This window comes from Danio aesculapii, chromosome 4 (assembly GCF_903798145.1).
Source record: "Danio aesculapii chromosome 4, fDanAes4.1, whole genome shotgun sequence".
NCBI lineage: Eukaryota > Metazoa > Chordata > Actinopteri > Cypriniformes > Danionidae > Danio > Danio aesculapii.
In genome coordinates, this window is record NC_079438.1 from 11,952,760 (window position 1) to 11,976,751 (window position 23,992).

At 39.7% G+C, this 23,992-nt stretch overlaps 1 protein-coding gene across 1 annotated transcript; it reads left to right on the plus strand.

Annotated features, from left to right (window-relative positions):
- The first annotated feature begins 10,906 nt into the window (after positions 1 to 10,906).
- Positions 10,907 to 23,869, plus strand: LOC130222184 (gastrula zinc finger protein XlCGF49.1-like). Its single transcript, XM_056454820.1, has 2 exons — positions 10,907 to 11,051; positions 22,156 to 23,869. Exons 1-2 carry the CDS (start codon positions 10,967 to 10,969, stop codon positions 22,866 to 22,868), a joined length of 798 nt encoding a protein of 265 aa, XP_056310795.1. The 5' UTR covers positions 10,907 to 10,966; the 3' UTR covers positions 22,869 to 23,869.
- The last annotated feature ends 123 nt before the right edge of the window (positions 23,870 to 23,992 follow it).

Here is a 23,992-nt window from a genome sequence, read left to right on the forward strand (position 1 = left end):
AACAAGTGACTTCTTTATTTAAGTGTAGTCTGCCTCATGCTGTGTTGTTCTAGCGCTTGCTCATATATCATATAACCCCTTACAAAACCTCTTGTGCCATCTAGTGGCCACACACACATACCATACAATCACAACATCCCCCTTTTCCTCAGGCAAAAAAAACATTAACATGAACTTTTACATCTTTTGTCATTACTTTTGTCCATTTCTCATTCAGTAAGACCCTATCTTTCATAAACAGTGAATATACATTTTTCTCAGTTTGTTTAAGCTAAATTCAACCCAAACAACCTAATGTTCAAAAGGTTTAACATGTAAACTATTTAAATTTCTCATCTTTCATTTACCCACTATAAATTCAATCTATTAGGCTTTCTAACTTCTCTAGTGGACCTTCTCAACTCAGGAGTAGGTGTGTGTGAATCAGTGTCACCCTCCATAACAGGTGTGTGAATAGTCTCAGGTTCACCACAGGTCACACTTAGCTCTCCCACAGTTTCTTGTGGTGTTTTTAGTAAGCTGCGACGATTACGCCTGAGAATTTGTCCATCATCAGTTCTCACTGTATATGATCTTGGAGCTACTTCTTGCAGAACAGTTGCTCTTGTGCTCCATCCATCAGCATCCTCAACTCTGTCTTGGTTGTTAGATGTCAGAGGTGGGAGATGTTTTGTGATCCTGTCATAAAAGCACTTTTGCTTCATTTTCTGCTTTTGCCACATATGTTCAATCTTGGCAGGATTCTTTTGCTTCAATTTGTCATTTGCATGACTCGGTAATGTTGTCCGTAGTTTTCTCTTCATCAACAGTTCAGCTGGTGAGAAACCACACTGAAGAGGTGATGCTCTGTAGCTCAATAGAGCCAGGTACGGATCAGAGTCACTGTCAGCTGCTTTCTTTAAGAGCTGCTTCAGAATGTGAACCCCTTTCTCAGCTTGCCCATTTGACTGTGCATACTGTGGGCTTGATGTCACATGTTTGAAGTCATACTGAGCTGCAAACTTCTGCCATTCTTTGCTGTTAAAGCATGGACCATTGTCACTCACCACGGTTTGTGGAATGCCATGCCTGGCGAAGATTGACTTGGCATGTGTTATGACACATGTCGATGATAAGTTTGCCAATAGCGCCATCTCAGGGAAGTTTGAGTAGTAATCAATTACCACTAAATAGTCCTTACCCCTAAGATAAAACAAGTCCATTCCAACTTTATGCCATGGTGCTGTTGGAAACTCGGCTACCACCATTGGCTCTTTGCTTTGCTTGCTTCTGTGTTTCTGACATGTTTCACATTTGCTTATGAATGTTTCAATGTCTTTATTAATTCCAGGCCAGAAAACTGACTCTCTCGCTCTCCTTTTGCACTTTTCGATACCGAGATGACCTTCATGTATCCTGTGCAACATGTCCATTCTCAAAGCCTGCGGAATGACAATCCTGCCCTTTTTTAAAAGCAGACCATCCACAGCACTGAGTTCCCCTCTGATATGATAAAATTGTGGAGATGCACCAACTGGCCATCTCTCATCCATGTTTTTCATGACATGCTGCAACTCCACATCCTTTGCTGTATCCTCCACAATCTGACTCGACTTTGTGTCCGATACAGGCAGTGCCGCTGACACCATATTGACATGACTTTGTATGTCCTCGTCAGTTGTACTCACACTGTTGCCTGCAGTTGCCCTGGATAGAGCATCTGCAAGGACTAGGTTTTTTCCTGGAGTATATATCAGTTCAAAATCATACCTCTGCATCTTCATCATTAAACGCTGTATCCGTGGAGACATTTCGTTCAGATTCTTTTTGATGATGGAGACCAGTGGTCGATGGTCAGTCTCAGCTGTGAAAGATGGCAGCCCATACACATAGCTATGAAAGCGTTCCAAACCATACGCCAGCCCCAAACATTCTTTTTCAATCTGAGCGTATCGGCATTCAGTTTTGGTCATAGCCCTAGAAGCATAGGCTACTGGTTTCCAGTGCTCTCCCTCAGCCTGGAGTAAAACAGCCCCAATGCCATCTTTGGAAGCATCTGTAGATAGTTTAATCCTCTTGGTGTGGTCATAAAATGACAATACGGGTGCTGTGGTCAGTGTGTTTTTAAGTTGCTGCCACTCATTCTCATGTTTAGCTGTCCATTTAAACTCACAGTCTCTGTGCAGAAGCTCACGTATACATGATGTTTTCGCTGTTAGATTGGGAATAAATTTACCTATGAAATTGACCATCCCCATGATGCGAAGCACACCTGTCTTGTCAGTGGGCCTTGGCATGTTCTGTATTGCATGTATTTTATCCTGGTCCGGTTGAACACCACGAGCAGAAAGCTTATCTCCCAGGAACAGGATTTCTTCCACACCAAATTCACACTTATTCTTGTTGAGTTTTAGTCCATACTTTTGTATGCGCTCCATCACTCTGCACAGTCTCTCGCCGTGTTCTTGAGCTGTGGACCCCCATATGATGATGTCATCAATGTAGACTCGAACTCCTTCCAACCCCTCTATGATCTGTTCCATGGCTTTGTGGAATATTTCAGGTGCTGACTTTATTCCAAAAGGCAGTCTGAGAAAACAGTATCTGCCAAAGGGAGTATTAAAGGTACAGTACTTTGTGCTGTTTTCTTCTAGTCTCAGCTGCCAGAAACCCTGCGAGGCATCCAGCTTTGTGAAGTACCTGGCACCTGACATTTCACTGGTGATTTCTTCACGTGTGGGTATTTGATAGTGTTCACGCTTTATGCTTTCATTTAAGTCTTTAGGATCCAAACATATTCTCAGCTCACCATTCTTTTTCTTTGTGATGACCATTGAGTTGACCCAGTCTGTAGGCTCATTAACTTTTTTGATCACTCCCAACCTGATCATTCTGTCCAACTCTTTCTTTAGGCCATCCTTTAATGGAGCCGGAACTCTACGTGCTGCGTGCACAACTGGATGAGCATCTTCCTTCAACTGTATTTTATATGTGAAGGGCAAAACACCAAATCCTTTAAACACATCTGAGAATTTCTGGATTAATGTGTCCACAGAGTTATTTACTGGGCTTTTGGGTGGGATTACACAAAACACCCTTTTTACCAGTCCCAATGTTTCACATGCTCTGTCACCTAGAAGTGATTCACGTCCCTCATTCACAACAAAGAAGAACAGGTGGTGCACTTTTCCTTTTACTGTGGCACTCAGCCTGCATGTGCCCAAACATTTAATTGGCCGCCCGTTGTAATCTTTTAATCCTGTCTCTTTCTTCTTTATGTGTGGCTTATTTTCCATTGCTTTTATATCAGTCATGCTTATGAGGTTCGCTTTTGCACCAGTGTCCAATCTCATGTTGACTATAGTTCCGTTTATCAGTGTTGGAGACATCCATTTATCTTCACTTTCCTCTTCATTTTCTTTGTCTGTATTATTTTCTCGTTCATTCTCACAATTTACTAGTCCAACAAAGAATGTATCACTGAGATCAGGCTCCTCCACTAAGTTAACAGTTTTTCCTCTCATGCTTTCCTTTCTTTTGGAGAAACACTGTTTAGCAAAATGATTCTTGCCTTGGCAGTTGGAGCATTTCTTACCAAAAGCTGGACACTGCCTGGGCTTGTGTCGCGAGCCGCAACGCTTACAGCTGTACATCATTTCCTCCGGCTGCTGTGCCGGCCGGGTCTGTATGCGTCTTTTCTGTTGATATTTTACTGCTCCTACCATTGCTGCACCGTCACTCACTTGTGCTGAAGCTACTGCAGACATCTCGTTGAACGTCTTCACATGTTTGTGTGACAACTCACTCGCCTGGCATATCTTAACAGCTCCCGCCAGCGTCAGCTCCGTCTCACGTAGTAGCCTTTCCCTGACTTTATTATCCTCCACACCGAAAACGATCTGATCGCGGATCATGGAATCCTTCAGCGTCGCGAAGTTGCAAGATTGCGCCTTTAATCTCAGATCCGTCAGGAAGCTATCGAACGGCTCGTGTTCCCGCTGTGTGCGAGACCGAAACACATACCTCTCGTACGTCTCGTTTTTCTTCGGAGAACAATGAGCGTCAAATTTGCTCAGCACCGCATCCAACTTGTCACCATCACCAGGGTTGTCAAACACGAACGTGTTATATACTTCTATGGCCTGTGGCCCTGCAATTGTTAGCAGCAGTGCTACCTTTCTAGCATCTGGCTTCGTCTCGAGTCCCATCGCTGCAACATACAGGTGGAACTGCTGTTTAAATGTGCGCCAGTTATCATCAACATTTCCCGCTAGTTTCAAGCTTTCCGGCGGTTTCAGATCCATGTTGACTTTTATAGTTTACTCCTGGTACCATGTCATGTTCGTGTCTTATAATAATAATGACGCCAAGTTGGAACAACTGACTTCTTTATTTAAGTGTAGTCTGCCTCATGCTGTGTTGTTCTAGCGCTTGCTCATATATCATATAACCCCTTACAAAACCTCTTGTGCCATCTAGTGGCCACACACACATACCATACAATCACAACATTATACACAGACCTTTCTTTGATTATCAGATTTAATAAACTACTACAATGGACATACAAGTATATAGGAGATGTATACAATATGATTTAAAGGTTACCAGATTGGTAAACAAAGACAGAGTACAACAGTGTAGCATTAATAAATAAATAAATTAATACAATTATTATAAAACGTAACGGAATATGCCAAAATAATACACCTGAGAACAAGTAATAGATTTAAAACACCAAAAACTGGCCGTTAGAAATACACAAAATGTATTAAATTTTATTTTTTAACTACAATGGGGAGATTGAATCGAGCGGCAGATCCGAGATGGACTGGCCGAAGTAAAGCTGCTGTTGGCGGGGAAGAGAATCATAAAGCTGACCACGACCCACATTGATTTATAGCAGTTGTATTTTGCAACGTTATATATTTAAATAACGTTATAAACGCATGTCCAAGAGAGTCCTACTAATACCGGTGTCCCGTCAGATCAAGGTGCAGGTCGTTTATCAAACCTTTGAGTTGCTAATTGAAAGTTTTTTTTTTTTGCTGTAAACCTTAAGTTCACACCGATTGTGATTTTTAAATTTTTTTTTTCAAATTGAAAAGAAGTGGACGAGGAAGCAATGGAGAGTAATAACGTAAGTAACGTTACAATCATTCATTACATTCAGTATTTTGGCTTTCATCATTGTTAATAATTTATACATTAACTTATATTTGATCCAATAGGTGATTGCTGCAATTGGTGAGGATGCATCATCTTTTGAGCGTAATGCGAATGTTCTGCATATCCAGTACAATAAGGTGTGTGACCCTTTATTAAAAACACCCTTGTCAGTGAGATCACACATTTTAAATCAGTTCTCAGTTTAAATGAAAGTTTAATGTCAGTATAGGCCAAACTGTAGGATCAAATGACTATTATAAATGTTATCACTATTGTAAAAATATTTAAACTTTCAAGCTCTGTTGTAAACACATATGTGCATTCAAGCTTACAACTATTTGTACAGTGAGAACTAAAGGGAAATGGCAACAAAGAATATTAGATAATGTTTTTAGTTAAAGTGAATCACTAATTTTCTTTTTGTTTATTTTCAGTCGTGGTGAACCTGACTGAATGCATTTATCAACCAAGTGAGAGCTTCAAGGACAGCTTTACCAGTATTGTGCCTGAGTTTGATTAAGAAAAAACCATCTCCACTAGCCAAAGTCTACAAAGAAGCAAGAGAAGAGAAGTTTGCAGATGATCTAACAGGTAATAACATAAAACTTACATAATAATAATTTTGCTAGATCAAACCCTTATTTCTTGGATGTGATCATTAATTGCCTTTTCAAGCTGCATTTAGCAAGTTCAAACTCATGGGCCTTAAATACAAACCCTTTATATAGAGAACTTTCCTCAATGTTTTTCTTTAAAAAATGTAATTCATAAAAATACATCAATATCTTTTATTCAGCATTTGCTAAACGTTCCAATAATTTTTTTCTTTATTTTAAAAACAGGTCCTTTATATTATTAAATTATTTAAGAGTGCTTCATTATTTGTCTTTATTTTATTTTAGGGTGTCACGGTGGAGCAGTGGGTAGCACGATCGCCTCACAGCAGGAAGGTTGCTGGTTCGAGCTTCGGCTGGGTCATGTGGCATTTCTGGAGTTTGCATGTTCTCCCCATGTTGGCGTGGGTTTCCTCTGGGTGCTCCGGCTTCCCCCACAAGTCCAAAGACGTGATACAGGTGAATTGGGTAAGCTAAATTGGCCGTAGTGTATGTGTGTGAATGAGTGTGTATGGGTGTTTTCCAGTGATGGGTTGCAGCTAGAAGGGCATCCGCTGCGTAAAACGTGTGCTGGATAAGTTGGTGGTTCATTCTGCTGTGGCGACCCCAGATTAACAAAGGGACTAAGCCGAAAAGAAAATAAATTAATGGATGACTTTATTTTGCAATAGATTCTGACTTTCGAGCAGAGAAAGTTGATTGCTTACAGTAATTACACTGGGAGAGGTTTGGGAACTGTTGGTTAAACACTTTAATACTCTAATAGATGTTATGCAGTTCTAACAGATTTTACATTGTTTATTGATGTCATGTTTTTTCTTTTCACAGTGGGATGATGATGATGCTCCATACCCAACTCTACAGATGGTTGAAAGTCCTCTGCAAAGTCTAGGAGAATAGAAGTTAAAAGACATTATTGCATCCTTCACTGTTTACTGTGTTTTCAACTTGGCTTATTCACACTACATAAAGAATGCAAAAGATGAACATCAGCAACTCCCCAAGATGGAGCAACAATTTGAATTTGAACATCAGCAACAATGTAAAGATAGAGATCCAAAATTACAAGAAAAACAACTTGTAGTGCAGCAGTTCGAGAGAACTGGTATTGCTGGGTCTTCAACAAACAGCAATGCTTGGATCTTTGCATTTACTTTGGTGCATGCGTTTCGAGTCTGTGCATCAGTATTTTAAGACTAGCAGCTATAGACATTTCAATAACATTGCCCAAATCAACTGAGAAGCACAAGATGAAACAATGCTAAGAATTTTCTCCGCCCAACATCCTTGAAGAGATTGACACATTCAGGGTTTCAAATTGAACTGTTTTCGTGTGCTAATGCTAATAGAGAAGAAATGACTCTTTCCTAATGAAATACATTTTAAACGTCAATACTGCACTGTTTTCTATGTGGCAAGTTTTTAATACTGGTGTTGTGTGATTCATATTTCCATGCAAATACAGTAAGAGTTTGACTTTGAATGGGGTGCTATAAACCAAGACAGACGGACTTTCAGGCTCTTGAAACATACTCTGCTGATAAACAGTTTCTTAAGAATGTTTAGAAATTTGAAATCAAATGTGTAATACTGTTTGATCAAATGTGTTTTTGAGATCTAAAATTATAAAGGGTATAAGTGACATCTTCCAATTTACTGTACTGAAAAAGATTGCTTTGAGATTCTTGATGCTTTTAGAAAATGTAGAATGCAGTGCACTAGCAAAAATGTACTTCATGAGGTCTAGTGCTGTTTTAGAAAAATTACTTTGTTACATTGGTAAAAATGCGCAGTGAAATGGGCTGTATGTACTGATGTTGAAAAAAAATTATATTAAGCTTTTTGCAGTTTCATAAAATGTTTTAAAATGATCAAGCAGATATAATTTTAAGTGTATGCATCTGGTATGACATTGTGATAGCTTAAAACGTTCATCCTCTGAAAAGGTGACAATGTAATGGTTTTGAATCTTTAAGTGTGTGTTTGTGATAAAATGTTAAAGGTATAAAGTTACAATTATCGTGCAATTTGTACTCATGGAAAAAGCTTTTTATTCTTTTAAAATGTAATGTTTAAACATTCACCCTGTAAAAATGTTGATATTTAATGTTTAATAAATGTGATAAATTAAATTTAATGTGCTGTGTATGGAGTACAAATCTGAAATGAAAAGGTACAAAATTCATCCCTGTGGAAGAGGAATTGAACTTTTACATTATTGTACCATAGCCCAAGTAAGGTACAAATTAGTCAGCAGAGGTACATATTTGAGCCATTAAGGTACATACTCCTTGGGTACAAATATGTACCCATGTGAAAGGGTACAACAGGTGTATCCTTGAGGGTACTGCCCCAGTGACAAGCCATTGTACCCCTAAAGGTACAAATTTTGCAAAATTTTTTCTGACAGTGTGGGGATGTTTGTTCATTGACTCCAAATATAAACTTCTAGGGAGTTTCGTTTGTAGGAGCTGTGCAATGAACATATGAGCATCTGCACAGACTGGCCTTCTTCTGAGTTCATGAGTGCCATGACGCACATCACCACAGAGAACCACTGTCGCTTTTAAAATCTTTTCACCACAGATAGTGACGTGCGCTTACTGGGCAATCTGTGAACCAGCAGTAACCCACATAAAGTGAAAACTGGCCCTGGTATTTTCGACACCAGGGTTTTGACTCTGCCGTTTGAAACCAAAGCTGCAATAGGGGTGGAGAGAATTGATGCCTCTGGAAATAATGTTGGTCCACTGAAGACTCTGATAAAGTCTCCCTTTTTGTTGTTTCCTAAGTGCCTGCCATTCATTCTGGGATATTAAAAAAACAGGGCTGAGATGGCAAAGCACAGGGAACATCTGAAGACACTTCCTTCTCCAAGGTCTGTAAAAGAAGGGGCAAAAAGTTTATCTCATATATATATATATATATATATATATATATATATATATATATATATATATATATATATAAAACGAAGGAGAAACAACTGCATGCCCTCATCACAGGCTGATTGGTCCCAGCTGCAGCCCATCAGCCGGCTTGCATTTAAACAACACAGTAGAAGGGTGAGAAGGCTCAATCACATAACACAAACAGTTCTGATGCAGAGAGAAACGAGAGAAACAGGATGTTAAAGTTTATGGATGGATAATACAAAGTAAAATAAATGATATGGAAATAGACACACTAACAATTTCGCCCACTATAGTATTTCCAGTAGTTCCCACATGGCTGCTTGGTGATTTGGAAGTTGATTTTGAAATACTGAAAGAAAAACAAGAAAGTGAGATTGACAGTAAACGAGAAGAAAATTATATAAAGGAAAATACAATGAGACAACTGAAATATACACAGATGCATCAAGAATTGGACAAAGAGTAGGAGTGTCATATAATATTCCAACGTTAAAGATTGAAGCTGCAAAAAGAATTAGTAATAATTTAGCAGTGTATACAGCAGAGTTGGTAGCGATATGGTTGGCTCTAAAGTGGGTTGAGGATAATAAACCAATTAAAGCAGTCATTGTATCTGATTCAAGTTCAGCACTTATGAGTACAAAACATTTAGTATCAGAGTCACGGCAGGACATCATTTACGAAATAGTGCAGATGAGAAATAATCTCAAAATCAGGAGTTATCATATTGTTGTGGGTACCAGACATATAGGGGTCAGTGGGAATGAGATGGCAGACAAGTTGGCAAAACAAGCAGCACATCAAACTATGATAGACATTAACATCAAATACAGCAAGTCAGAAATCAAAAGTATCATTAAAACTAAAGTATTGGGAAAATGGTAACATATATGGAATAATGGAGTACAGGACGTCAATATTACACCATACAGAACAAAGTAGGAAAAGGTAGGGAAACAAGGAAAAGCAAACAGGAAGAAGACAAGTTCACAAGAATGAGATTTAATCACACAGCACTCAATAGTACATTACACATGATCAATAAACATGCAGATGGGATGTGTGAATGTAATAACAAACAGGAGACTGTAAAACATGTAATAATGCACTGCTCAACATATCACACAGAAAGAAATAGATTATTCACACAGTTACAGGAAAAACAAGTGGAACCTAACATAGAGAATATCTTAAAATTGAGCACGGATGATGTGTGTTTTAGATAAGATTATAACTTTTTGAAAGACACAGGGTTAAGTAATATAATTTAGTATATAGCAGAATAGTTATCTATGGTATCTGTAATATGCAGAAGGAAGGGAATGTATGTATATGTGTATAATATATATATATATTTTTTTTTTTTATATGTGTGCATATATATATATATATATATATATATATATATATATATATATATATATATATATATATATATAGTAGCGCTTTGTTTCATTATAAGAAATACATGGGTTAGTTAACTCCTGAATCACACTCCATCCAGATAGTAGCGATAATGCTCCAAAAGCTGGTTGCCAACCGCCAAAAAAACACAAGAAGAGGAAGAAGTGGCAAAAAAAGGTTAAAAAAAAAAAAAAAGACTTTTATTTTGGCGTGGCGTGTGACGTCATAAGCCTGCGCCGCTCCCGCGTTGTGATTCAACTGGAGAAAGGTTTGTTTTGAAGTGTTTACACTTATAAAGCGATTGATTAAAGTTTCATTTTTTTAATTCAGTGGTGAATAATGTACCCGCTGTTGACAATATTATTTTAACCCTTTAAACAACAAAGTACTCTTTTACTCACAGTGATGAGGGCTATTGTTTGAGTAAAGATAGGATAAACTTTTTGTCCCAGAGAGGGAATTTGTCTTGTGCAAAAAAAAGAGCTACAACATTTCTGTAAGCAGACAATAAAGTAAATAAAACAAACAAAACAATAAAGAAACAACATACCTAAAAATTACAGAGATGTGTGTAATAAGTGTTTTAATGAAGGTTTAATTTATTAAATAGCATAATGTCTATATTAAACAGCATAAAGTAAACATCACTATATATAAGAAATGGAGTACTAATTTTAATCAGCTCATTTATGGCTATTGTTTCTTGCTCAGACTTACCTGATTTCTTTTTGTTATTTACTCTCATATAAAGAAACTGTTGAAGCAAGTGTTGAAGAGAAGTTATTTTGTTTTTGTTCATTGTTTTATTTATTTTAAACAGGATAAAGTGTCCAAACACAGAGAACAACTCCTGCTGAAGCGACTGATCTCCACACTGTTATAAAGATGGCGTTTATTAAAGTGGAGACTGAAGACCTAAAGATTGAAGAAACGTTCACAGTCAAACAGGAAGATTTGCAGGAACAAACAGGTTGGTTTTCATTCTCAAAGACCAATTCAGTCATTTGATCCTCATTCAGACATATTTTAATAATAAGAATACTAAATTAAATCCATCTTGCAGCCCTGAGTGTGCTGCCTAGTTCTCCTAAATGCACATAAACACTCAGGAGCTATGTTTCCATCCAAAAAGGCGAATGAACTTTATGCGCAAAACTGGATTATCGCATAAAAGACATGCAAATAAAGCAGCGTTTCCATTCGAAGAGTCAAAGTAAACAAAACCGTCACTTCCTGATTAACTGGCGCCAAATATCAACAGTAAAAATGGAATTTGCTGCGATAAGAGAAGCTGCCTCAATCTTTTCTTCATCATAAAGCGGTGGCGTTTGAAGGTGTCAGATGCGGAGCACAGACGCTCTTGATTCTGGAGGTCATTAATAATATAATGACACTAATACTTAAACGGTAAGGTGTTTTAGAATGACCAAAACAACAGTTCAGATGGTTCTACAGTGTGCTCAGCCTGCTGATTTGTCCATTTACACACATTTTTATCGTCACATGATCTCTAATAACAAAATCACATGACCTTTTTTTAAAGTGCATACTGAAATTTGTTCGGTAAAAGTGTTTCCATCGTGATTTATGCGCATCTTTTCTTATCTAATAAAAAGTTTATCCTACTCAGTTATGCGCATAAGTTTTTTATGTGCATTTTCAAAATTTATACGCAGCATGACGTTTCCATCAACCGTTTTTTTATGCGCATATGCAAAATAGGTGGATGGAAACAGCCATTGAAAGACAGGAATGAGTTTCTTTCGTCACTTGTTCTCATGTCTTTCGTCATTCTTTTATGTATTATTAGTCTCCCATTTTCTCTATCTTTTTAAGGTTATTGCTTTTCTTGTTCTCCTACTGTTTGTAAAGCATCCTTGAGCACTGGCGCTATATAAAATAAATAAAAACAATAAATTAAAAAAGTTTGACTGAGCTGACGATATTTGACCTACAGTATTCTCATAGAAGATCTCTGCTATTACAGTGATAGTGTTGGCTTAGTACTTTCCATTTGCATATGTCATATTGATCACAATTCCCTTTTTTATCAACTTCTTCTACTAGTTCTCACAGATAGTATTTGAGTTAGAATTACATCATTATTATAATAACTAATTACCAGGGCTATTGCGTTTAAACAGGGTTTCTGCGGGGTCTTAAAATGTCTTAAATTCCAAAATCAAAAAATTAGATAGGCCTTAAAAAGTCTTAAATTTACTGAAATATTGTGTTGTAGGTCTTAAATCTTATTTTAAACAAGTCCTCATTTTACTTTGTTTATGTTTTGCTACCCAATCTGGCTAAAGCCCATACAATCACCAACAATCCATCTCAATAAAACTTTCAACTTATTATTTAAAAAGATCATTTTAACTCTATTTATCATAATGGTTTAATTATTTTCCTCACAATAACATTTGTTTAAACATGCTTTATGTATTTACTGCTGAGGACATCGACCTGGACAGATTGTTGTGCATCGGTTTAGTTTATTATAGTTGTCAACTTTTAAATGTTCATTTTTTATATATATATATTTTTTTTTTATAGAAAGTTTATTTAGGAAAAAAGTGTGTAGATATAAGTAAAGCTATTTAAAATCATTTGCTAAGAAATATCTAAAATATAATTTTTTTTAAATTCATTTATTATTGTATTATTAAATGTATTAAATTATATTATTTTTTAAGAGCAAATAAAAATCTTTTCCATCTCTGCCATATGAAAAATTCCTTGGCCTTTAGCCCTTTATTACTCTAAAATCTCATTCCTAATGGTCTTATAATGTCTTTAAAAGTCTTACATTTAACTTGGTGAAACCTGCAGAAACCCTGGTTTAAAGTATGTCAAAAAACGTGGAGGCCCCAATTTTAAACATGCTGAATGAAATGGTCACTAAAATAATTAATTATTATAAAACATTGTACAATATTCTAAACTATATGATGTTGCTGTGGGATGACATGAAGCAAAAGGAACAAACTATAGTGGAACAATAACGTTTAGCATTGCACTGACTACAACTGGCCAACGAACTAGTCTAAAAATGACTTTTGCTGCTTAAGAAATGGATTACAGCATGCTGATGATATGCAAACATTTGAGTGTAAAGTTTGTCAGTATTGATCATATTCTTCACGTACCAGCAGGCGGCACCATTGGAATGTTTTTGCTTGAGACTTTGTTAAAGAATGAATTTTTAGATCCTAAAAACAGTGTTATGCTGCTTAGGCATGGGAAAATGCTTAGGCATTTTCAAGGTATACTACAGTTTAAAAGTCGAGGTTTTAAAACTGCCAAAATGTTCTGCTATACCATTCCTACGGTATGTGTAATTTTTTATTTTTTGCATTTTTTTTGAAGTTTTTCAGGACAACAGTATCTTCAGCAGAAAAGATATCCAAAGATGCCGTTTTAAATCGTAAAGTATTCTGTGTTTGTGAAACAAATGAAGACAGCAGTAATGATATATTTGATGCACATGATGCAGAAATGATGTTCAATGATGCATTTGAACTATTTAGCCTGACATGTTTACTGCTCCAAAATATTTTAAAAGTTTCTTAAAAGAAAAAATATTTTGTTCAAAGGGGGAAAAGTTTTAGTTTTAAATTTTTTGTAATCAGTGAAAGCGTAATATTTTTATTTAAGGTTTTCATACCGTCAGAATCTTATACTGGTTTTTGCCTAATGCTGCTTGATGTTGCAAAGTCATTCATTCATTCATTTTCTTTTCGGCTTAGTCCCTTTATTAATCTATGGTCGCCACAGCGGAATGAATTGCCAATTTATCCAGCATATGTTTTATGCAACGTATGCCCTTCCAGCTGCAACCCGTCTCTGGTAATCATCCATACACACTCATTCACACTCATACACTACGGACAATTTAGCTTTACCCCATTCATCTGTACCGCATGCCTTTGGACTGTGCGGAAAAACTGGAGCACCCGGAGGAAACCCATGCGAACGCGGGGAGAACATGCAAACTCCCCACAGACATGCCAACTGACCTAGCCGAGGCTCGAACTAGTGACCTTCTTGCTGTGAGGCAAAAGTACTATCTAATGCGCCACCACATCGCCTGTTGCAAAGTCATATTTTCTAATTTTGTTTTTCTTGGTATGTATAGTCATGAACCCACTTGTTTGTAGAGCAAGTAGCCGTTTATTATTCCTGGTCATTTCTCCAATAGGCAAATGAAGTTCTAAAACACTAGCATATGAGATCAGGGCCCCATTTCAGGAAGGAGATTAAGTAACAAAACTCAGAGTACTTTATCCCTGAAATGAGAGAAACGTTGGGTTTTCCGTTTCAAAATGGCAGGTTTGTCAAACTTGAGAAGCAGGGTAAGTCGAGCTTGTTTCTGAAAGAGAGGTAACTTTATCCCCGAGTCAGTTACCGTGGTAACTTACTCTGTGAACCCAACCTGGTCAGGAGCAGGTTTTATTCTCTAAACTCTGAGTTTCTGTCGGTCTCCTTTCCTTTTTTAAAGATGACGTAGTATTTCACGCTTAGTCGTACATTTCTAGCCACCTATTTTTATGTGCATTTTGGATAGGCTATGAGCAAAAAAAAAAAAATCTGTTGATGGAAACGTCATGATGCACATAACTTTTGAAATATAGGCATAAAAAACATGCGAATAACTAAGTAGGATAAACTTTTTCGATAAGAAAAGATAAACTTACGTAAACTACACTCCTGTTCACCAGTTATCGACCGCTCCTGCACTTTATTCTGAAATTTATTCCCGCGCCGCATGAAATCTGGTCGGGTCCCAAGACAATGCACAGGTACAGCCACGAGAATGCAGACCTATATCCAGAAGTAACTTTAAGAGACGAGAGGAAAAGTCACGTCACCGGGTTAAATGGGCCACAGTGAGATAGAGAGAAATGGAGTTCACTTTCATTCCCTCAATCGCAGAGAAATAGAGGCTTCTGCTGTAAGTGTGAAATTGTGCATAGTTTCTGCGTTTTTAAGTAGTTGGCGCCTGGAGTGTTGTAAATACCCGCGCTTGCCTCCCTCGCGACAGAGCGCATATGAGATAAATGACGTCAGTACATAATAACTGGTTATGATTATTACTGAACCGATACTGAATTGTCCGCGTCTGCATCGTGGTGCACCGAAGAAACAATTTTGACACCCCTAGATTTCACGCCAAACCTTCAGTGTGGAGGGAGACAGCCTGCGCTCCAGCTATCCTGATGTAGAAAACACTACACTATTCTGGCATGTCCGGGGGTTTTCTCAGAGAGAATTCCCACACAACCAATAGACTCCACTGCAGAACATGCCTAATAGGGTGCTCTAGTCCTGAGTGACTGTGTTGACCTGATAGGTCACCTAGACAGAGCGCGGTGGACTTAGAAACAATCCAAGGAGGTTCCAGAGCACTACACGGGTGCCAGATGGGTGCCGGTTCCAGAAAAATGGAAGTGTTTTTCCGGGGAATTTATCAGGGAGGGGCTTTATGAGAAGTGTGAGTCCGGTTGGGCCAGAGAGGTGCAATGAGCGAGACCCGCTCCTCATCTCCCCGACCTTGCACAGTATCTGTGCGAGCAGGCTCACTGGGAAAAAGATGCATATTGCCTAACCCACAGGGAGGGCAGCCAGCGAAGGGCTTCTTGGGAGAAACAGCAGGATGACCTGGGCTTCTCTAAAGCATGCCCATAACAACTGGAACGTACCAGGGTGGAATCTCTGTTCTCCCGGAAACACACCGGTCCTGAGAGCATGTAAGCTGGCATGGAGAGCTTGCATGGGATAAGAATGGCGTGCAGCTTTTTAGTCGCAAGACTCTGAAGGAGCGGATAGCGAACGAACTAAGACATGTTGTGGGTGCGCACACCACCCAAACAGTTGGTGTACGTTATCGCAGCCATGCTGGTCGTCCTAATCAACATGTGTTTCCCCCTTCTGCTTCGGTAGGGACCGGCGGAGAGCGAGAAACAATGCCAACAGCTCCAGGCAGTTGAAATGCCAATGCAACCGGCGTCCAGTTTACGAACCTGCAGCTGCATGCTCGATACACACCTGTGACATACACCTGGTGCTTCTCTGTGCGCCATGCCCATCTGGAGACCCAATCGCGAAGCCAGTGCTGAAATGGTCTCATATGAACAATTCAGAGGCGTGATAGCAGCTAAAAATGTTATATGCCCGAGGAGCCTTAATTTAATCGGACAGGGCAGCGCCAGCCCAGTGCGCTAAAAGCGAACCATGATGCAGATCGAGTCCAGCTCCAACCCGAGATGAGAGAAGCTCTGCCCGGGGGGGAGCCCGCTCGTACTCGGTTGACCCAAAACCCGAACAGGCTGAGGTGCCAGAGCACCAGGTCCATGTGCATAATCGATCAGTTCAGAGAGCTAAAAAAAAATAACAGTCAATGAATACTCAAAAATGCAGATGCACGTGCGCCAAAGAGGCACAGGGTGTTTCTTCGACGCATGGAAACAGGATGAGCACTAATGGGAGGACTGTTACTACCATGCTCTGCCCCCCGTCGCAGTATAAGGAGGGAGAGAGTGAGACATGGAGTGAGCGTCCTTCAGGTCTATAGCTGCAACCAATCCCATGGACAGACGCACGGGGCGATGCGTTTCTGCATGAGCATCTCGATCAACATCCTGAACAGATGACAGATCAAACCGCGCAGATAGGATTGGTATAACCCACTGCTCTCTGGATACGATGAAGGGGGGTATAAACCCACTCTTCATCTCGGCTGGAAGACTGGCTTGATTGTATCCTCCGCCAGGATGGATAATCTTACGCGAGACAGGGGGTGGCATAGCGAATAATCGCTTAAATACACACCCCTGAACTCGGGAGGCCAACAGCGAATTGAAACACATAGCTGAGTCTGACTGCCCACGTGAGCTACCATAACGAGCTGAGCAGCGCTTACCAGGCTGACATAGTCCAAATGAGCAGCATCTCTGGAACAATCGCTGACGTACCCACGGAGGGGCAGCTTCGGGATGGGGAGTGCTCACCCCAAGAGGTGGAGCATCCTGAGGAAGAGGTGAAAATAAGAGATTGACTCTTACCTTCCTCCCAGGATCCCGCGGAGTGGCTGGAGGTGTGAGAAAGAAGCTCATCCTCTGGCGCCCTCAAGGCTGTGGCGAAATACACCAAAGCTGAAATCTGTAAGACCGTGCGTCCCGTGCTGGCAGCAATTGGGATTCCACACCCAGAGGGAGGAAACGCCGCTCTTTTTGGATCGCTACATACATTCGCGAGGGAGCCCCGGCCTCCACCGAGGAAAGAACGGTTCTCCTCCTCTCCAAGCGGCCCACCTCAGGTTCGCTTCGCGGTCCGATTACTAGACTTAACGGCAACCTGTGACGGGAGCATCAACTCACTGCGGGAGCTAGGCGCGTTCACTTAGCCAGTGGAATAGACTGTGACGGTGGAGCATTTTGGAGTTGCAAGAAGAGCACACTCGGCGAGGAATGGCCAGCGAGGATAGGTCTGATGGGGAGAGCAGTTTTCCGAGCCCACCAAGAGATGAGGTCATGAGAGCATAGTCGATTGCTGTGCGAAGCTTATGCATAAGCCTGGGGAAGAACCGCCCCCGTGAAAGCAGAAGCAGCATGGCTTGCAGTGTTGTGGGCTCTGGCCATGAGAGACCAATTATAATTATTACCAGTTATTATAGTTAACGAAAATAAACGAGAAAACGAAAACTAAAATGTAAAATAATTGTCGTTAACTGAAGTAAAAATAAAAATGAGAGTTTAAAAAAAAAAATAGAACTAACTGAAAATGTATTGTGTACATACAAAACTAACTGGAACTAATTAAAATTATAGCAAAAACCTCCTTCATTTTTGTAATTTGTGAATGTATTTAATACATTATCTTACTGTAAGCCGTTTAGAAGTAAATAGAATTTGCGCTGCAGGTGTTTGACCCATACGGCACCTCAGAGTTTGTAGTCCTGCTGCCATTGGCCAGATTGAGCCAGTTCTCCTCCAGTCATCCTCGCTGTTGCTCCCGCGACAAAAACGAGTGGACATGACAGCAGCACGGTGACAGCATTAAATACAGACACTTTAATTATTACTTTAACACATTTGTGCCCAATAATGAGTTTTATTTCTGTATCACAATCGCGAACGAATCTTTTTAACCGGATCTTCTAAGTGAACCGGTTAAACTAGTTCACCAAATCGAACTGAATCATTTGAAACAATTCGCATCTCCAGTAAGCACTTATTCACAAACTACTTACTTTTTAACAAGCCTAATACCCCCCTCTGACTCTAAATAATCCAATATATACTCTCATTCAGTTATTAGAACAGTAACGTTACATTGAGAAGCGGTGAACCGACAATACTGCGCATGCGAGATTCAGTGAACCGAACACAAACAGTATTTGACAGCCTGCCGTGACTGAACTAAACGTGAACAACTGCAGCACGGGTAAACAGAGGGCTTAAATTAGAGGATCTGGTGAAAAACGTAAGTTTATTTCATAACAAACAATCGTAATGGAATTTAAATAAGTGAATCCTGCTTTAGTTGGGTTGCAAAACTTTACTGTGAGACATTTTTCAGATCATGGTGATTTTTTTTTAACTGACTGAAGTTTCTATTGCTGACTACATAATGTTGAGTCCTAACATCCGCTTTAAAAATCTGAACTTCCCATCACCAGGCCCGGATTAATAATTCAGAGGCCCTTGGGCACAATGTCTTGTAGGCCCCCTACTTAGCCACACCCCTATAGTTGAATTAAAAAATAAGATTAATATAATATTTGGTAAATAAAATAATCTATATAACGTATTGCCCACATTTTTAAAATAAATGATATACAGTACATATATTTCTAGTCTACAAAGATTTAACTTATTTTCAAAGCACATTTTGAAAAAAAAAAATACAAATACAACTAGGGCAAATTGATGGATTTTAATATATTTGTTCAAGTTCACTGAAGCAGTACTAAAAATTTATATTTAAGGGTATTTTTAATGTATAACATCTACAAACTTATAATGCACATTTGGATTTGGATAACACCTCCCCAATCCAGTTCTAGGAATCTGAGTCCTCCATAATACACACACTTATTAATGATTCCTACTTGTCTTCCTCGTGATGAAGAGTAGGCAAAATCTAAGTGCGGGTCTGGGCCCATAAAGCCCATTGGTTAATCCAGCCCTGCCCATCACTACTGTGTGTCTATTCTCAGAAGCAGCCTTGCACACATATTGTACTTAAGGCTGCTATCTTGTGGGCTGTTTTATTTAAATTTAAGGATGGGTAGATGGTTGTGGTAGATTATAGTGTTCATGTGTTCTCTGAATACATGTTTCAAAAAATGCAAGGCTGAGTTTATATTACACAATATTTATTCTATTGATTTCGAAACTTGCACCTAACAAATATCCTTATTTAGAAAAAAACAAAAGCTAATACTGAAACTAATAAAAACTAAACTAAAACTAAATCATTTCAAAATATAGAAACTAATAAAAACTAGTAAATCTGCCTCTAAAACTAATTAAAACTAACAGAATTTGAAAACAAAAAGTCAAAACGAAATAGAAACTAAAACTAATGAAAAATCCAAAACTATTATAACCTTGTGTGACAAACGGATAACCCACCCGCCTTAGACGGGGGGTCTCAGCTTACCCCTCCAGGTGGTGACGCCCACCACCTGAGAATCGATTCGTACCCACTGGCTGCCTCGCCATCAAGGGAGGTGAAGGCAGAAGCACATGTGGACCGGGTGGATAAAAAAAACACCCTCTAGAAGGGGAGGGGGGGCTGGAAGATCCTACATCAGCCTGCACGTTACACCCTCTAGTTGGTCCGGCAGTGAGACTGGGGGACAAGCCATCTCCAGCCGCACTGCAAAAACAGCCCAGGAAGCGCAGCCATTATGTCCGATTTGAGAACCGCAATGCACCCCGAAGGATGGAAGAGAGCCCGGTCTGTCATCTAAGAATAACAGCTCGCCCTCCGATGTCGTAATGGACCTTTGATCTCCGGTGTCATCAAGCGGACGCACGGGCATCCTGGGGGATGAACTGCACAACCATCCGAAGCTTGGATTGGGCTCGCTGTGGAGCAGTGGGGGGTCCACGCTTTCACAGGGAGCAACAGGGGTAGCTGAAGCTGTGCAACAGCCACGCCGTCACAGTGAGAGCATGAGCTGTCCGCGGGCACCGCATCAACATGCTGGACCCCCAGACCTGTCATGTGATACCCGTGCCCATCATCTGGAGATAGGAACCACCACATGCAGAAATGCACAGTCAGAATAGCGTCTTGAAAAAGACGTGTTGAATGACTGTGTGGCTCTCTTAGGGAATCTGCCTCTTAAAATGGAAACTCTTTTGTGCACACCAGCTCAGGGGACAGGAAATCCCAGATCGTCCGCCACTGTCGAGTCTTCCCCTGCACTGGTGAGTAAACTTGAAATCAGGTTGGCAGATATCGTGTCTTCAGTCTCGTGATTGGGTCTGAAGCAACAATTCTAGTGAGCTGACTCCAGCAGCAGACTGATATAGCATTGATTAGCTCATCAGGATCAGCTGTGGAGCCAAGCTCCGCCAATTCAAATGGCATTTGATTGGCCCGTTTTCTTATCTTCAGAAGTGATAGGTCGTCTGACGAACTCCCATAGTCTGGTTTCCAGACGCATGTTGAAGTTTCTTTATGAAGGGGAACAAAAACTTTTGCTTTTTACTGACAGAGCGGAGGGGTCAAGGGAAATGAGAGGGAAATGGCGAACGTGGAGGTGTGGATGTGAAGGTTGAGGGTGTCGACGAACCCAGCCGGTGAGTAGCAGCCTCGGGTGCCTAACAGGAAACTCTGACACTGTCGACTGCGGGATAAAGGCTTTCGGCAGCTGACTCTATGCCAGCAAGATAAATCAGTAAGTTGATTTTGTTTAGAACACACTGCACTAAAGTCTTTGGTGATGCACTCGTTCACAGACGTCACGAACACTCCAGTACGAGATGGCAGTCTTTGCTCTGTTGCTTCGATACATACTTTTGCTTTTTGTTTCTCACAAACAGTCGTTAAGTTTACACTGCTCGTCTCGACCCGGTTTCTCTACTCATTTCCCCGCACTGCAACAGTCAATTTCTCTTTCCTCCGCACACCACATAATGCTGCCCTCTTCAACTCTCCTCCTCTCAGCCAGTTTACTTTTCGCTGTCCCATGGGTGGAGACCAAATTAACAATGTTGATTATCGTCACAGAAAACAACAACAATCATAAATGCATGATTATATGCTGTCATGGCTTTGCAATCAAAAATTTTTTGTTATAATAGAGACCAATGGAGAAAAAAAACAGCCATGAATATAACGAAAAGGGAGTAAATTTGCCCAGTGTAATGTAATGTTTTCCTAGAATATGTCAAAATAAGATGTTCCCAAATATCAGTCCGTTTGCTGAAACAGAGAGAAAGTTTTGGCCAAATTAAGCCTCAAAATCACCCCGGAATGGATGAAAATGACCCAACAACACACAATGGGAAAGGTGCACATTCCAGCCTTTATGCAGATGCTGTACCGGTATGTCTCATGTCTGCGAAGCAAATATTCAGCTGTTTGTTCAACTGTTACCCCAGAACTTTTTTTTCTGATGTGTTTACCAGTGAGGCACAGAATAAACAAGTATTCCCTGTCTGCTTTACAAAATTTAGAAAAAACATTTTGTTGTAATTATGAATAAATACGACTAAAAATAGGCCATTTACAGCTTTCAAATCTGTGTCCTATCATTATGTAGGAATTCTGAAAACTGGACTGACACTGTTTCTATTCACTATAACTTCTATGTTAAGCGGCTGTGACACTATTTATCTAGTGCTTTTACAATGTAAATTAAGATGAATTGAATTGAATCTGCTTAAATGTGTACACGTAAATGGACCAAACAAAATATTATCTGATTTTTTACATTTAATGTGCATCAAAATTACAGTGTGTGTAGCCAACGTTTCCAGTGTCTTTTCAGTTTTCAGCTTTTGATGAATTTTTGAGACTTTGTGAAAACTAACGTTTTTTTTTTTTTTTTATTTCAGACCTTATTGAAGAGAATAAGGGGAGTAAAGAGGAGGAACATCATGTCAAAATTGAGAAAAAAACTCATTCACAGACTGATGGTATTTTGAAAAGGAGAGGCAAGAATCGTTTCACGTGCACTCAGTGTGGAAAGAGTTTTGGAAAAAAAGGCTATCTTAAGATTCACATGATGATCCACACTGGAGAGAAACCATTCACATGCACTCAGTGTGGGAAGAGTTTCAGCCAATCATCATCCCTTAATGGCCACATGAGGATCCACACTGGAGAGAAACCATTCACATGCACTCAGTGTGGGAAGAGTTTCAGCCATTCATCATCCCTTAAAGACCACATGAGGATTCACACAGGAGAGAAACCATTCACATGCACTCAGTGTGGGAAGAGTTTCAGCCTTTCATCATCCCGTTATCACCACATGAGGATCCACACTGGAGAGAAACCATTCACATGCACTCAGTGTGGGAAAAGTTTCAGCCATTCATCATCCCATTATCACCACATGAGGATCCACACTGGAGAGAAACCATTCATATGCACTCAGTGTGGGAAGAGTTTCAGCCAATCATCATCCCTTAATAAACACATGAGGATCCACACTGGAGAGAAACCATTCGCATGCACTCAGTGTGGGAAGAGTTTCAGCCAATCATCAAACTTTAATCTACACATGAAGATCCACACTGGAAAGAAACCATTCACTTGCATTTGAGCCGCGGTCACACTGGACTTTTCTCCCCATAGATCGTAGATCAAAACATGACCTCTCTGGACAGAAATGTAAAATATGGACCCAATCGCTCACTTTTTTAATGTCTAATCATCTTGTTTAATCCCGCTCCTTTTTGCAGCACCGTACAACAGAATTTTGCATGCTCAAACTCTAGTGTGACCACAGCTTTGGTGTGGGATGAGTTTCAGCTACTCATCAGACCTTAATAAACACATGAAGATCCACACTGGAGAGAAACCATTCACATGGACTCAGTGTGGAAAGAGTTTCAACCGATCAGCAAACCTTAATGAACACATGAAGATCCACACTGGTGTGAAAGAGTACATGTGCTTGAGTGTGAGAAGACTTTTATTACAGCTCCAAAATTTAAACAGCACCATGCGATTCACAGTGGAGAACACACCGGACATCAGACAAGGTGGAGCTCCAGGATGGTTAGTTTGCAATGTACCAGGGCCTCAGTTTAGAAAGCTCATTCAATTGTCCTGTGTTGCATGTTTTATTAGTGAAGTTTCTTTACTTTTAGGTTCAAGATTCTTTCTAGTTTACTACATTTACTTTTTTGAGTAGAATACAAACTTTATGAATATTTTGTGATTTAGGCAGAGCGACAGGTATTAAGTTTTACAATATTAATACACTGTGATGATCCCAAGACTCCAGATTGGAGTATGTGGTAAATCCTGATTGGATGCCTGCATTACTCATCAATGGGTATATAAAAGTTGTTGTGTTAGCTACCCCAGGACGCTGTGGCTACTCAGGAGTCCTCATGTCAAGACCTGCCATCTCATTGACTCTTTAACCTTATGGTTTTGTTTTGCATTACTTTGCATTGTTTTGCAGTATCATGTAGTTAAAGTGTTGTTGTGATTTATATCCTAAGTTCTTAATCTTCATTATTACCTCTAGACTATGTTGGTTGCTTTGATTGATTGTTCTATGAGTTACACTTTATAATAAATGATTTGCATTCAGGCTATTTTGAAAGCTCATCTCTCTTTTATGGTGCGACACGAACAAGTGGGTCATAACACTTTGCAAAATGTGTCCGGTTGTGATAAATGTTCTGATAAAGAGGTGCTGTTTCTTTCCCTGCC